The sequence below is a fragment of the Acanthisitta chloris genome, unplaced genomic scaffold, assembly GCF_000695815.1.
Source record: "Acanthisitta chloris isolate BGI_N310 unplaced genomic scaffold, ASM69581v1 scaffold33057, whole genome shotgun sequence".
In the NCBI taxonomy this organism is placed as follows: Eukaryota; Metazoa; Chordata; class Aves; order Passeriformes; family Acanthisittidae; genus Acanthisitta; species Acanthisitta chloris.
The window spans coordinates 14,688-26,823 of record NW_008683758.1 but is presented as its reverse complement, the minus strand read 5'-3'; the positions used below and the strand labels follow the sequence as shown (position 1 = coordinate 26,823).

At 40.3% G+C, this 12,136-nt stretch overlaps 1 protein-coding gene across 1 annotated transcript in view; it reads right to left on the bottom strand.

Annotated features, from left to right (window-relative positions):
• Nucleotides 1-2,073: 2,073 nt before the first annotated feature.
• Nucleotides 2,074-12,136, bottom strand: part of LARP1B (La ribonucleoprotein domain family, member 1B) — a gene marked incomplete at its 5' end in the record, with an annotated part of 19,093 nt that continues 9,030 nt past the window's right edge. The window contains 13 exon segments of the mRNA XM_009079065.1: nucleotides 2,074-2,307; nucleotides 2,494-2,621; nucleotides 2,841-2,950; nucleotides 3,451-3,595; nucleotides 3,872-4,032; nucleotides 4,506-4,612; nucleotides 4,998-5,159; nucleotides 5,162-5,208; nucleotides 5,720-5,840; nucleotides 6,661-7,032; nucleotides 7,185-7,357; nucleotides 8,148-8,322; nucleotides 8,526-8,670. Of these exon segments, the coding sequence (XP_009077313.1) occupies nucleotides 2,074-2,307; nucleotides 2,494-2,621; nucleotides 2,841-2,950; nucleotides 3,451-3,595; nucleotides 3,872-4,032; nucleotides 4,506-4,612; nucleotides 4,998-5,159; nucleotides 5,162-5,208; nucleotides 5,720-5,840; nucleotides 6,661-7,032; nucleotides 7,185-7,357; nucleotides 8,148-8,322; nucleotides 8,526-8,670 (2,080 nt within the window).

Below are 12,136 nucleotides of genomic sequence, written 5' to 3'. Positions count from 1 at the left end.
TTCCTGAAAGGAGGAAGCCAGAGCTGTGGATGGAGCTGGGTGTGTTGTTTGTCACCTCACTGAAGGGACACTATCTAAACATCTATAGAGGGCAGCAGGTAAAGTATTCATCACTCTCTTAGCTTTCTGCCATATTTAGCACTCACCTGTCATATTTTTCTTTGACAAACAGCCACGTAACAGCAACAAATCAACACTCAACTTGAGGAAGGCTGGCTCCCATCCCAAGAATCACTGGAGCCTTTAGCAGGCTGAGTTTCCCCAATACCTCAATGCACCAGAAATTCCCATGCAAATCTACAGCCTTACACTCTTCCAAGTTGGTTTTTTAGTTCACACTTAGGAGGGAAAAAAAAAGTTGATGTACAACACTATTAGGGTTTTTTTGTTGTTTTTATAAAATTTTTCAAGATATCACAAAATTACACACACTAGAAGCTTATAATCTGCACATTTTTTTTCCAATGAAAAAGTGAAATATCTTAAATTTATTACTTGTATATACAATTTCAATCCAAATTTACATTCATATCATTTTCATGGATAGGCAAAAGGCATGGATCAAACACAGGATTGAGATGTGTCACTTCAGCATATTTATAGGAGATTAAACTTCCAATCTGAGTATGTGTTCATTTCGATTCATTGAGAACAGGCCACTGACAAAAGGCTGATTTTGTGTTGAAATGGGATCAGGTGTGGGGATGGTCACTGCTCCCACCCACTGCTAACATCCAGCACTTGTTCCAGGGAGAGCCACAAGACAATGACTGAAGAATTAACAGCTTTGCTGTAAGCTCTGAGATGGGACAGAAGTTTAAACCCAGTCCTTGGCTGCGCAGTCAGATTAAGGCATTTGTGCTAGACATAACTTTTCACCTTTACAAGTTAACTAACAAAAAGCTGAAATTCCTCTCACCTGCCCCTGGAAGAGGTAAGTTATGGACTCAGTTCTTTCTTGAGCCTTCACAAACAAAGTAGTGAGGTTAATAAGACATGACAGGCTATGAACATCTCCATCTTTCAGCTATAAAAATGGATCTGTATTTCAATAACTTACATTCAGTGAAATTGTCTTTAGACCTGTTTGAAATCACTTAGGCTTAGCTAGCACAATTTAAGCAGAACTTCATTCAGATAGAGCAAAAGAAAGCAAATAAAAATTAAAATTTACAAGGAATACTCAGTTTCCCTCCAAGCTAAATTTTTATTACTTGGAATATGGAAAAAAAATTTTAAATGATGCTGCTCTTGTTAGAGTTCATAAGAGAATTCAAACGAAGACACCTCTCAAGCCCAGAATAATCTGAATAGTTTGCTATTTTAACAACCTGCACAAACTGTAGATACTGTATGTTAAGACACTATGAAATCAACAGCTCAATTTCCCCCCTGTAGCTTTCTGTTGCTTGAGTTATTAAAGAACCAGTACTGAAGGAAATACCTGCCAAACTATCCCAGTTCTGTCCACTCAGACTCCATACTTAATAAAATACTAACCATGGAGACCCTGAACACAAAAAATAGAAACTATAAATAGAATCCAGCAATGCAGTTTCACCTATAGCTGCGCAATCTCCAGTGTGCCTCGCACAAACAAGAGTTAGCTTCAAGAGCAAACCAATCACATATATCCTTCCTTTCCATTCAATATTCTCCTTATCATCTTTTATGCTTTGGTAAAGTACAAGTAACGGGGAACTCTGGGTAAGGAAAGCACAGTAAATAACATGGGTGTATCATACCTTCTGTAAGAAATCTGAGCTGAAATGTAAGGCATCCCCCAAAGTATTTTTTGCATATGCAAGGAATGCAGTTCTTTGTAAACAAAAGCTTGAGGAAAGCAATACTGAAGCCAAAGAATCTTCCCTAGGATCCTACCGATGATCCCAAAACCAAGAGCAGCTCTCCTAGGGGAAGTGTTTTTGGAACTAAATCCTGTGAAAAAGAGAATCCAATCCTTTGTCTTTCCATACATTTTAAATCTTGTAGTAGATTGGCTCACCTTGAAGATCTCCAAATAAAGAAAGTGATGTAAAAGTCGATTCTCAAGGGCAGAAGCTGATCCGAAGTCTATTTTTCTGGTACATCACTTTCTATAGATTTTGTGGCAGCATTGCTACAGCCCGTGGATGCTTGCACAGTATTCCCACTGGTAGTGTTTCCCACTGCCTGGGACTGACAGGCAGTGGCAGGTTTAGTGGCAACAAGTGTTTTAGGAGGTTTAGACTGATGCCTGCGATGACCTGAATCCTCACCTGTCGCAGCAACTGATCTCCTCCTGCCAGATTCTTCACTAATGGGAGGCTGAAAACAAACATGGGCAACCTGTTAGGAGTTTTGCTGTGGAGCCTGACATTCCCCTTTCCACAGACTTAAAGGGCTGGAACAATCAGGCCCTTGAGGTTTGTAAAGTTGCCTTTCGGTGGAATCAAGTGCTGCTCTCACATCACCTTGCAGTAAAAATATTGGTAAATAGGTATTGAAACTTACATCCACCCTGAAGTCCTCCAGTCTCCTGAATTTACTCAGGTATTCCTGCAGTTTGGGGTCAACAGCTGGAGTCTTGTGCTGAGAGTATTTTAGGTAAGCCCAAAATTTTTCCAGTCCATACAGCTGACCTAGTAATGGAAAAAGATAATTTTACCCATTTACAAAGGTCACATTTAATTGAAAACTGAAACACAGAGTTACTAGTGAATAATTAAGAGAACTGAAGATAAAAGGAACACGAACTAGAGCTGCTCTTGGGTTAGTTACCAAGTCAGTGCCAAGGAATCAGGCTTATCTCCCAACTAAAGTCACCCCAGTGTGAGCAGTGACAGGCCTGGGATAATTACCAGCTTCATAGTCCCTCTTTGTTTCTTCTTGGAAATCCTCAAATATTTCTTGCCTGAATTTCTTTTCTAGGCCATAGCTGTAAAATCTAAACAAGCATTCCAAGCCATACCTGGAACAGAACAGAGAGGTATGAACTTGTCTTTTTTGCTCAAAGAAATGGAGGTGAGGGAACTGGGTGAAAGGAAGGGAATAATATCCAAGAGCTAAAGGACAGCAGCAATTTCCTTTCTGGTCATTTTCCTGGTATTTTTATAAGGCAAGAACCAGTTTGAACAAGCTGAAAGATGTCAAGAATGTCTTCACCTACAGAAGGAACAATCTAGGAGGGTTAGTACAGAGCTGACTTGTCATGATCAACAAGTTACAGGATTCTGTAGAATTCAGGACTGATTACAAATCAGGAAATGCTGCAGTTGTAGCTATTTATCTGCAAAGCACAAAAATTACTGATTTTTGCTATTGAAAATAACATACCCATTACTATTTTAAAGATTTACAAAGAGTCCAAGGCAATACTAAAAAACATTCACTTCAGATCAACAGAAACTTCACACTCATTCAAAGGAATGGTAAAGCCTTGACAGTTTTTCACTTCCAGGGAAAAAATACCTGTAGTGTTCTTTTGCATCATCTAGAGCAAGTTGTTTGAATTCTTCATACATTTTCTTGTTAAAGTGATCTCTCAGAAAAAAGGACCAGAATCGAAATAGTGTGTTCATTTCTTGGGACTGGCCAATTCCCAACCGTTTCCTCTCTGGAAGGAGAAAGAAAGGGAAAAACAGAAGCAGTATTTTAATTTTTGAGTGCTTTTCCTTCAGCAATACACACACAAGATCTTCAGTAACTTGAGCTTAAATTTGAGGGTAATTGGTTTGTCAGGGAATGTAAAGTTCAATGGAAAGCAGAGCTCCTAAAACAGAAGCATCAAGAAACCTGCTTTCCTTTCCCAAGAACAATTAAGGATGAGAAACAAGGTGGAGAAAACTGGTATTTTAACTTAAAACTTTAGGAAGTGCACGGAGCAACTTACCCATTAAGCACCTTCGCCGATATTTGTGGTACACCTGTTGAGTGAAGCCATTTTCCTTTAACAGTTCATGGGAAGGATGCTGGAATTTTGGAAGAGAATTTGGGGTACAGCCATAACCTCCTGCCAGTGGAGCTCCCTCTGAAGGTGAGGCATTGGAACTGCTGAAGGGAAAAAACAGATTTCTGACCTGTAAGCAGAGGTCTCCCACAGAATCAGTTTATTCTGACCCACCCAAGAGCTGTCAGTGCAGTACAGGTGCCTGACACAGTGCATGGGGTCACACTCACTGCCTTTGGGTCACCTCAAAATCAGATTCTGTGCCAATATATCAAAAAACCAGGCAGTTTTTGGACTATGGTAACTCAATATTAGCAGAATGCCTGATTTTAAATGGCCATTCGAAGGCAAAATGACAGAAGTGCACATTGGTGCCTCAAGGAGTGTTACTGCTGCTAGATCAACAACGCTGTGAACAGCCAGTCTCACTTGCCTTGTACTCCAGGGCTTTTGTCTTTCCTGATCACTCTTTTCTTACTTCCACTTTATAAATTGCCTTTTATCACAGCCTGTTTCTCTGTTAGCCGTGACGACTAACGGCAAACAAAATTTGTACATCCACAAAGGAATAATTTACCTCACAGAGGAGGCTCTTGGCCTGTGGTCTCTGGAATCCATCACCCAACCAACGTGGCATTCCAAGGGAGGATTCGTACTGTGGCGTGTTTTTCTTTTCCTTGGAGTCTAAGACAGAAAAGGAAGGATTTATTTCCTCATTTTCTCCCTCTTTAAAACAAAGTTCTAAAAAATTTTACATTCTACTATCTGACACTTATGAAGTCACAAGGCTTCAGTTTCATAACCCAAAGATTAGTCTTATGCAACAAATCAAAAATCTCTAGACACTACACTTTTTCAGCGAGGACTTTTAAGAAATGTTACAGAGAAAACTCAGAAGACATTTAAGAGCAATAAAAATAAAATGAGTATGGCAAATACTCTGGAGGTAAACAACAAAAAAAGCACAAGCAGTTAACTTTTGGCCTTTTAATTCTTATTCAACTCTGTGCAAACATGAGTTTGATAGGGTTTTCCTGGGGTGTAATAAAAGATATGTTTTTCCAGTTACCTTTCCATCGAAGGATCGTGCTTCCTTCACGACAGGGTAGAACCTGGGTGTTCTGTTGGGATCCTGCAGCCTCGGGGTGCGAGGAGTTCTCAGGATGAAGCCAGGGTGGACACGGGGGGAATCGGGAACGGCTGTCGGCAGCGATCGAGCTATTCCTGGGGGTCTGCTGGAGCTACTTCAAGACCAAGGAAGTTTCTAGCCAGCTCCTCTGCTAAATAAGTAGGAAAGGAGAAGGTGAGGTGGGTTTAATGAACTGCTTTATAGATGCTACTGGCACGTGCTCTAGTAAATGTTACTACTGCAGCATCAGAATTGCCTCAAGAGATGAGATTTGGATGTTGTGACTGCTCAAGATGGTTATGATACAAGTAAAAATTCTTCTGATCTCACTTGCTTCTATCCCTGTCTCCCATAAAAATACTGTTTCACAACCTCAGTTTACTTGACACATTGCTAACTCCAAGCTACATAAAAAGAACTTGGTGCTGCTCTACAGTGACAACAAAACAGGACACTGCCTTTAGATGGGTCATAGATAGCCTGAGAGGTACCAGTACCAGCTCCTCTCACTCCATGGAACCCACACTACTGACAATTTGAAAGGAAAAGCCCCTCTGACTGCTGACTGAACCAAAATATTACACAGACAGAAAGAGTTACAACACCTACAGAGCTGTTCTGTATTACAGAGATTCTAAAAAACACCAAGTACTTTTAGTTACCTTTCTGTAACCCTGGAGGTCCTGGAGGAACTTCTGGAGTTGGTTCAGCATATTCTGGTGCAAGGCTAACAAATTCTTCCTTACTAATGAGATTTAGCTTCTTAAAGTTCTCAATCTCTTGCTGAATTAGAGAAAGCAAATTGTAAATGCAAAGCAGGGTAAGGGATATCATCCTGAGAAACAGGTGAATTTCTTGAAGAGAAAGTAAGTCAGAACTGACACACAACTACTGGTGTACCTGTCTCAGGTGGGACATGTGTGCATGTGCATGCTGGGTGTGAAAAATCTTGTTTAAATCATTGTTAAGAACATAAGAACAACAACAAAATATTCTCTCTTGCTGTGTGCTATTTCTCACTGTCCTCTCTTCCTGTTTGCTGATTTTCTTAGTGCATTCCCTTTGCAATTAAAAAATTATTTCTTGCTCTTGTTCTCAACATTTATTTCTGTGTCAGCTCTTTTTTGTACCCACATGCTCCATTTGTCCATTAAGCTGCTTCCTCCCTCTTTGTGCACAAACTCCCTTCCCTCACCACTTCGTGTTTAGGTAACTCCATTCTAACAAGCTCCAAAGTCAACACAGAACCTTAATCTGAAACTACTTTACATTGACTGTTACTTTCTTCTCAGTATTTCCTTCTCAGACACATGTCCCCTCCCCCAGGATAGGGGTTTGCAGTTGTTATGAAACAAACTGTTCCTACAATAAAAAAAACACTGGAAAACTTGAACCATCTCCAAAATATGAAGAATAGTTCTAAAAAATACTCATTCAACATTTTGGTCAAGTCTGTGACAAGAAAACACTTGGGTTTGCTTTCAGCTGCAAAGATAATAGACTTGCAAATCACTGTCACTTTTCTGCAGTATTTTACAACTCCACAGCAGATGGCTGAAATTAATTTGGGCATGGATTTCAGGTCAAAACTCCAGAGAATTACCTTCATCATGGCATCGTTTTCATTCTGATCCATCCACAAATCCTGTTCATAATAGTACAAGCCATCATTAATGACTTTAGCCAGCTCTGAAGTGATTTTTGCTCGGCACACGTGGTTGCCAGTACGCTCTCCACAAGGATGTTTTTTCACATACGGTGGTGTCTGTGTTACAATCAGAATCTTGTTTATGTCCTGATCATCAATTTCATAATCGGAGTCGCTGTCTGACCAATCCGTAAATTTATTCTTCCGCCCCTGAATTTGTTCCATCTCTTCATCAAACAAAAATTCAAGCTCTTCTTGTTCTTGTTCCTCTGGAGGTGGAGGTGGCTGGTGTTCATCTGCTGCTTGGTCAGGCAGAGGAACACTTTCCTAGGTTGGAAAAGGTTTTATATAGCAATTACCCAACCTATACAGACATATTCAACATCACACATGAAAAACCTTGTTTCACACTCTAATCTCAAAGTTGGCAGGTTGTGCATTTGTTTGTTCAAACAAAACTTAGAGGGGTTTGATTTTACCTTTAGTTTGACTGTGGATGCACGATGCCTCTTCTTCACTTCTATCCAAGGTTCAGAGTCCAAATCAGGCAAACTGGTAGACAATCCTTTAGACATTGCCTGAAAATTACTTGTCTCAGTGTTTTCCTTCGGACTCAGTGGGCTTCCCATTCTTGGAGAACTTGGTGCAGACTCTAGCAGGGGAAAACTGTAGTTCAGTTCCTATTGTGGATTGGGTTGATTCTGTTTTAATGTTTAGTTTTTTCACTGGTCTCTCATTTAACCATTTTTCTACCTCTCTGGTTCAATATAACACTGGTCAAAGAATTTCTTGTCATTTTTAGGAGACAGCTTTTCACACTTCACTCAACATTTCAGGATAAAATCCATTCTAAGAACTTATTTACATGGAAAGTTGCTAACAGTCTGTGAGAAATGATGTGCTGTTCAGAAAACAAGAGCAGCATCATTAGGGACATGTTTTCTCCACGCCATCCTCCAGCTCTGTGGATGGTTGCCTAACTCTATCTTCATTCTTCCCATTTAATTCCAACCAACGTTTCAGTACAAGATTTCCCTGCCAAGACTTCTCAGTGAACAAAGCCATCTCCCTATTAATAATGGGAATGAGTTTCCCATCCAAAACCAGGATGCACCAAATAAAGAGTCAATTTTCAGCTGCTGCAAAAATGAAGCAGATTTTACAACTAACTTGAGATTTATATCACTGCTTCTACAGAACTGCAGTCCATCATTCTCTATTCCAGAGAATGGTCACAGCCATAACACACAAGAGACATTTTATCTACTTCCCATCAGCCACACCAGCCATGTGACTTGGCAAGTGCAGGGCTGGCAGGCAGAGCAGCTGAATAAACCCTTACCAAATGTACAACTTCTATTATGAAATCAGTATCAAGAGGCAAATTTCCTAAGCTAGACAGACAGTCCTAAACTTATGTTACGATAAAATAAATCCTTTACCAGTATGTGAGCCAAAAATTTGGCCTGGTATGAATTCTGGGCAATTGATGAGCTGAGAAAAGTCAGTTGGAGGCAGGCTGCACGGAGGAGGACCTGGAATTGGCCACTTTTCTGGATCAACCCTTTTTCTTAGCCTCTGATCCACAGTTTCAACTTCTGTACTGTCCTTTAGGGCCTGCGTGAGAAGCACACTGTAACTGTAAAAACCTTACATATCCAACACCATCCCAAAAAAAAAAATCAAACTCCACAAACTTGGCCATTCATAGCCTCTTTATAAAATCCTTGTTGTTGCAAACAGGAATCTTTGTTGACTGGAAACAGTAGCACAGAATTAACCAAGAAACTTTCCATATCTCTGCTTGTAAGTGCTCTTACCTCCAGAATGAGTGCAGCATTTGTAGTCAGAGCTTGCATGCGACGGAAGCTGGCGATCAGGGAGACAGGCAGAAAGCCTTGTTGGTCCATCTTTCTCCTCAAAAAGAAGTCTCTTTCCAAATTCTCTGTGCTGAAATAATACTCACTGCAGAAGGAAACATACAAATCTGAGCTTATTATAGGTTAAAGAAAATCCTGAAATAGCAACTCAGATTCCTTGTTTAAAGTCTTCCATTAAAAAAAACCAGAGCGCACTTGGACATCAACAAAATCATTCTTCAAGAGTTGCATGATGAAAGCAAGACTGACAGAGCAGCAAGCATGCTCCACAGGTTAAGACAGACTCATGACCCAGGACAGCACAGAGGGGTATACACCAAAGCCTTGTTACATTTGCATATGTGAACTGCAAAAAAAAAAAAAAAAATCAAAAACTACACTCCATTTTCCAACCCGCTCCCTCATTACTTACATGAACAGAAGGAAACAACTTTCTCTTAGCCTCCACAGATGAAGGACAACTACTGCTTACAGTCAGGGTATAAGTTATTTCCCACAAAGCAGTATCAGTGCACCTTCATCCTGAACTGCATCTTTTATTGTCCCAGTTTCCAGTGCATTAGAAGGTTTAAGTATCCTATCCGAGAGTGTTGAGGCACATATATACATATATATATATATACACACTCTGAATCACCAAGCATGCTTGTGGGAAGATGAGAAAACAAAAATAGTAATGTTGGATTTATCATGAAACTGTACCAAAAAGGCACCACAGTTCATGGACAGAAAAAAAAAAAAAAAAAAGACTAAAAGAAGAGATGATGTTTAGTGGATAAAGAGGGACACAAGGACATTTCAGGCATCTGATAACACCACAGAACAAGAGAGACAAGGGACAAACAGCAGAAAGACAAATCTTCAACAGTGAAGCTGCTCTATGAAATGATCAGGGTGTCAAGATGGTTTATACTTAGCGAAGGGAAAAAGCAAGGAATTTAAATCATGATCTGTCGCACAGAGCAAGGGAATGAGAAAACACCCTAGGGAAAAGAATGGGAAAAAGCCCCAATTTAAACGTGACTACTAAAATCTCAGCCTTTCCTAGAGTTCACACATCATACCATGATTCTGCACATTACATCCAAGGAATACTACTCCTCGTCACGTGCAGGGAGGGAAGTATTTAATGGAAACCGTGACATAAAAACAGAGGTAGTGCAAAAAAAATAGAAAACAAGAGGGTATTAAAATGCTGAGGGAAAAGAGCTGCACATGCAAATGTAAATAAAGATAATTCTAGCTTCCACAAAGTATAAAACACCAAGTGTCTCCACTCAAGTTGGGATCAAGGCCAAAGTTACCGAGAGAAGGGCACTCTGATGCCATCACTGACCCAAGGAGCACCTTGATCCCATTTCTTTCTCTAATTTTTTGCAGCTAAAGACACTGGAAGCAAAAGCTGGCTAATGAAACACTCAGCTTCATGGCAGAATGGATATAAAGTCTCAAAGCTGGACAACAAGACAGGACAAATGAAAACACTGCTATTAAATCAAAGCAAACACAGAAGAGAGTAAGGATTTGGGAGAATTAAGCTCTCACTCAGAGCTCAGTATGATCAGTGAAGCAACTGTGCACAAAGAGAAAGTTCCTTTCAGGAATATCCTATTTACTGTTCTGAGCTGCTACATTCCTTTCCCCCTCCCAGTCTGGAAGATAAGCAAGCACAAAAGCCATAGACCAACATTTTGCTAGTGTTACCTTTACAGTCATACAGTAAAGGTAAAATCTTGTAACGATTCACCTAGTTAAAAATTCCACAAGCAGAAATGGACAATGACTGAACTTGACTCAAACTGCCTCACTTGATGTCCATCACTCTAGAAAAAGGAATGTGAAAGACCATTAATGAAAAATGAAGACAATGCACAAGTTTGCTCCAAGCAGAGGGACAAACCTAAACACACACACCCCCTCCAGCTTCACTTTGCTTCCTGCTCCTCAGAGTCCCTTTGCTGATTCTTGAACTGATATCCGAACTTCTGTTTATTTCTCCGTTTTCCAAAGCAAGAGAACTTTGAATAGAGCTCCACTGCACGGTGCAGGCTGAGGAGCTGCTAAGCACTTCAGCCTGTAATTCAAAATGTTTAAGATATTCTTGTATGCAGCACAAACGTTACTCTCTTGTACACTGAGCTGGTCCTTGGGACAAGCACAAACTGCTCGACAGCAGTCTGTCTCTGCCTGTAAATACACATCAACTCAGATGGACACAGTCTCTAAGACTTTCCTCTATTAAGCTGGTAAACTTTTAAAATTCATCAATTCACTAGAATTTGACCTCACTTCTTTAATATATCCTAATTTATCCTGGACTCCATGAGGAACTCTGAGACCTCACAGTTTTGAGTAGCTTTATTCTGTTACACACTTCCTTCCTTCGGCATAATCACTTTAATATTTTATAGCTAAATTATGAAAAGCAGACAAAGGCACCTCCATTTAGAAGCTAATAATAGGTAACTGATGAATGAAGACTGTTTCCCTTAATTTTTAATGTGATAAAAGAAGTGAACAGATAAAAAACACCTTTTTTTTGTTAAGGGAGCATAAAAATAGTGAAGCTACATTCTAAACCTGCTCAAGAATCTCCCTCCTCTCTCTTAAGGAAAGCAAACTCCACCACTGAACTGCCTTTAGGAGTTCATATCAGGCAAGCAACCACTGGCTCTGGTTGCCATTGCCAAGTCTTCTGTCGATACCTGCCAACCTCTCGGTGCTCAAATAAAATACAAATATACCCAGAAGTCAGATGTGACCAATGCTGTAACTGACATTTTTTTTTTCTCAGCAGAGGGGGACATTGTCATGTCCTACCTTAGAAGGTCTGGATTCTACACTGCATGCCCAGAAATCTGGCCAACAGTGGAGTGGCTGTGCTCCTCCCCCACTTGTCTGAGGACAGTGCAGGCCGATTATCCTGACATGGGGGTACATGTCCACTGTCAGGTCTCATAGGGGCCTGGCAGCAAGAGTAACAAAAAAGACTGCAATAGAAGTTTTGAAGTTGATAGCCACATGTCAGATACTTTCTGCCCTTAAAGAGGCTTTTCTCTTCCTTTTTGCGTCAACTGTAACAAAAGAAGCGAGAACAACATAAGCAAGTTGCTGTATGGAACACAAGGGCAATCAAAAACCACCACAGAGGCATCGCAGAGAAATTGCAAGTACAGAGGATGAAATAGCTGCCAGTGGTGGAAACTCTCTCTTTAAAATGAACTAGTGGTTTCCAGGCCCTTTTTGACTTGTCTCCTGGTGATAATCAGTCTTCCAGATGGTTTCTCATTGCCTAATGGTGTACACGAGAAAGTAAACATTTCAGATTATTGAAAAACCAAACCACAGAGGCATCGCAGAGAAATTGCAAGTACAGAGGATGAAATAGCTGCCAGTGGTGGAAACTCTCTCTTTAAAATGAACTAGTGGTTTCCAGGCCCTTTTTGACTTGTCTCCTGGTGATAATCAGTCTTCCAGATGGTTTCTCATTGCCTAATGGTGTACACGAGAAAGTAAACATTTCAGATTATTGAAAAACCAAATTGCAAAAT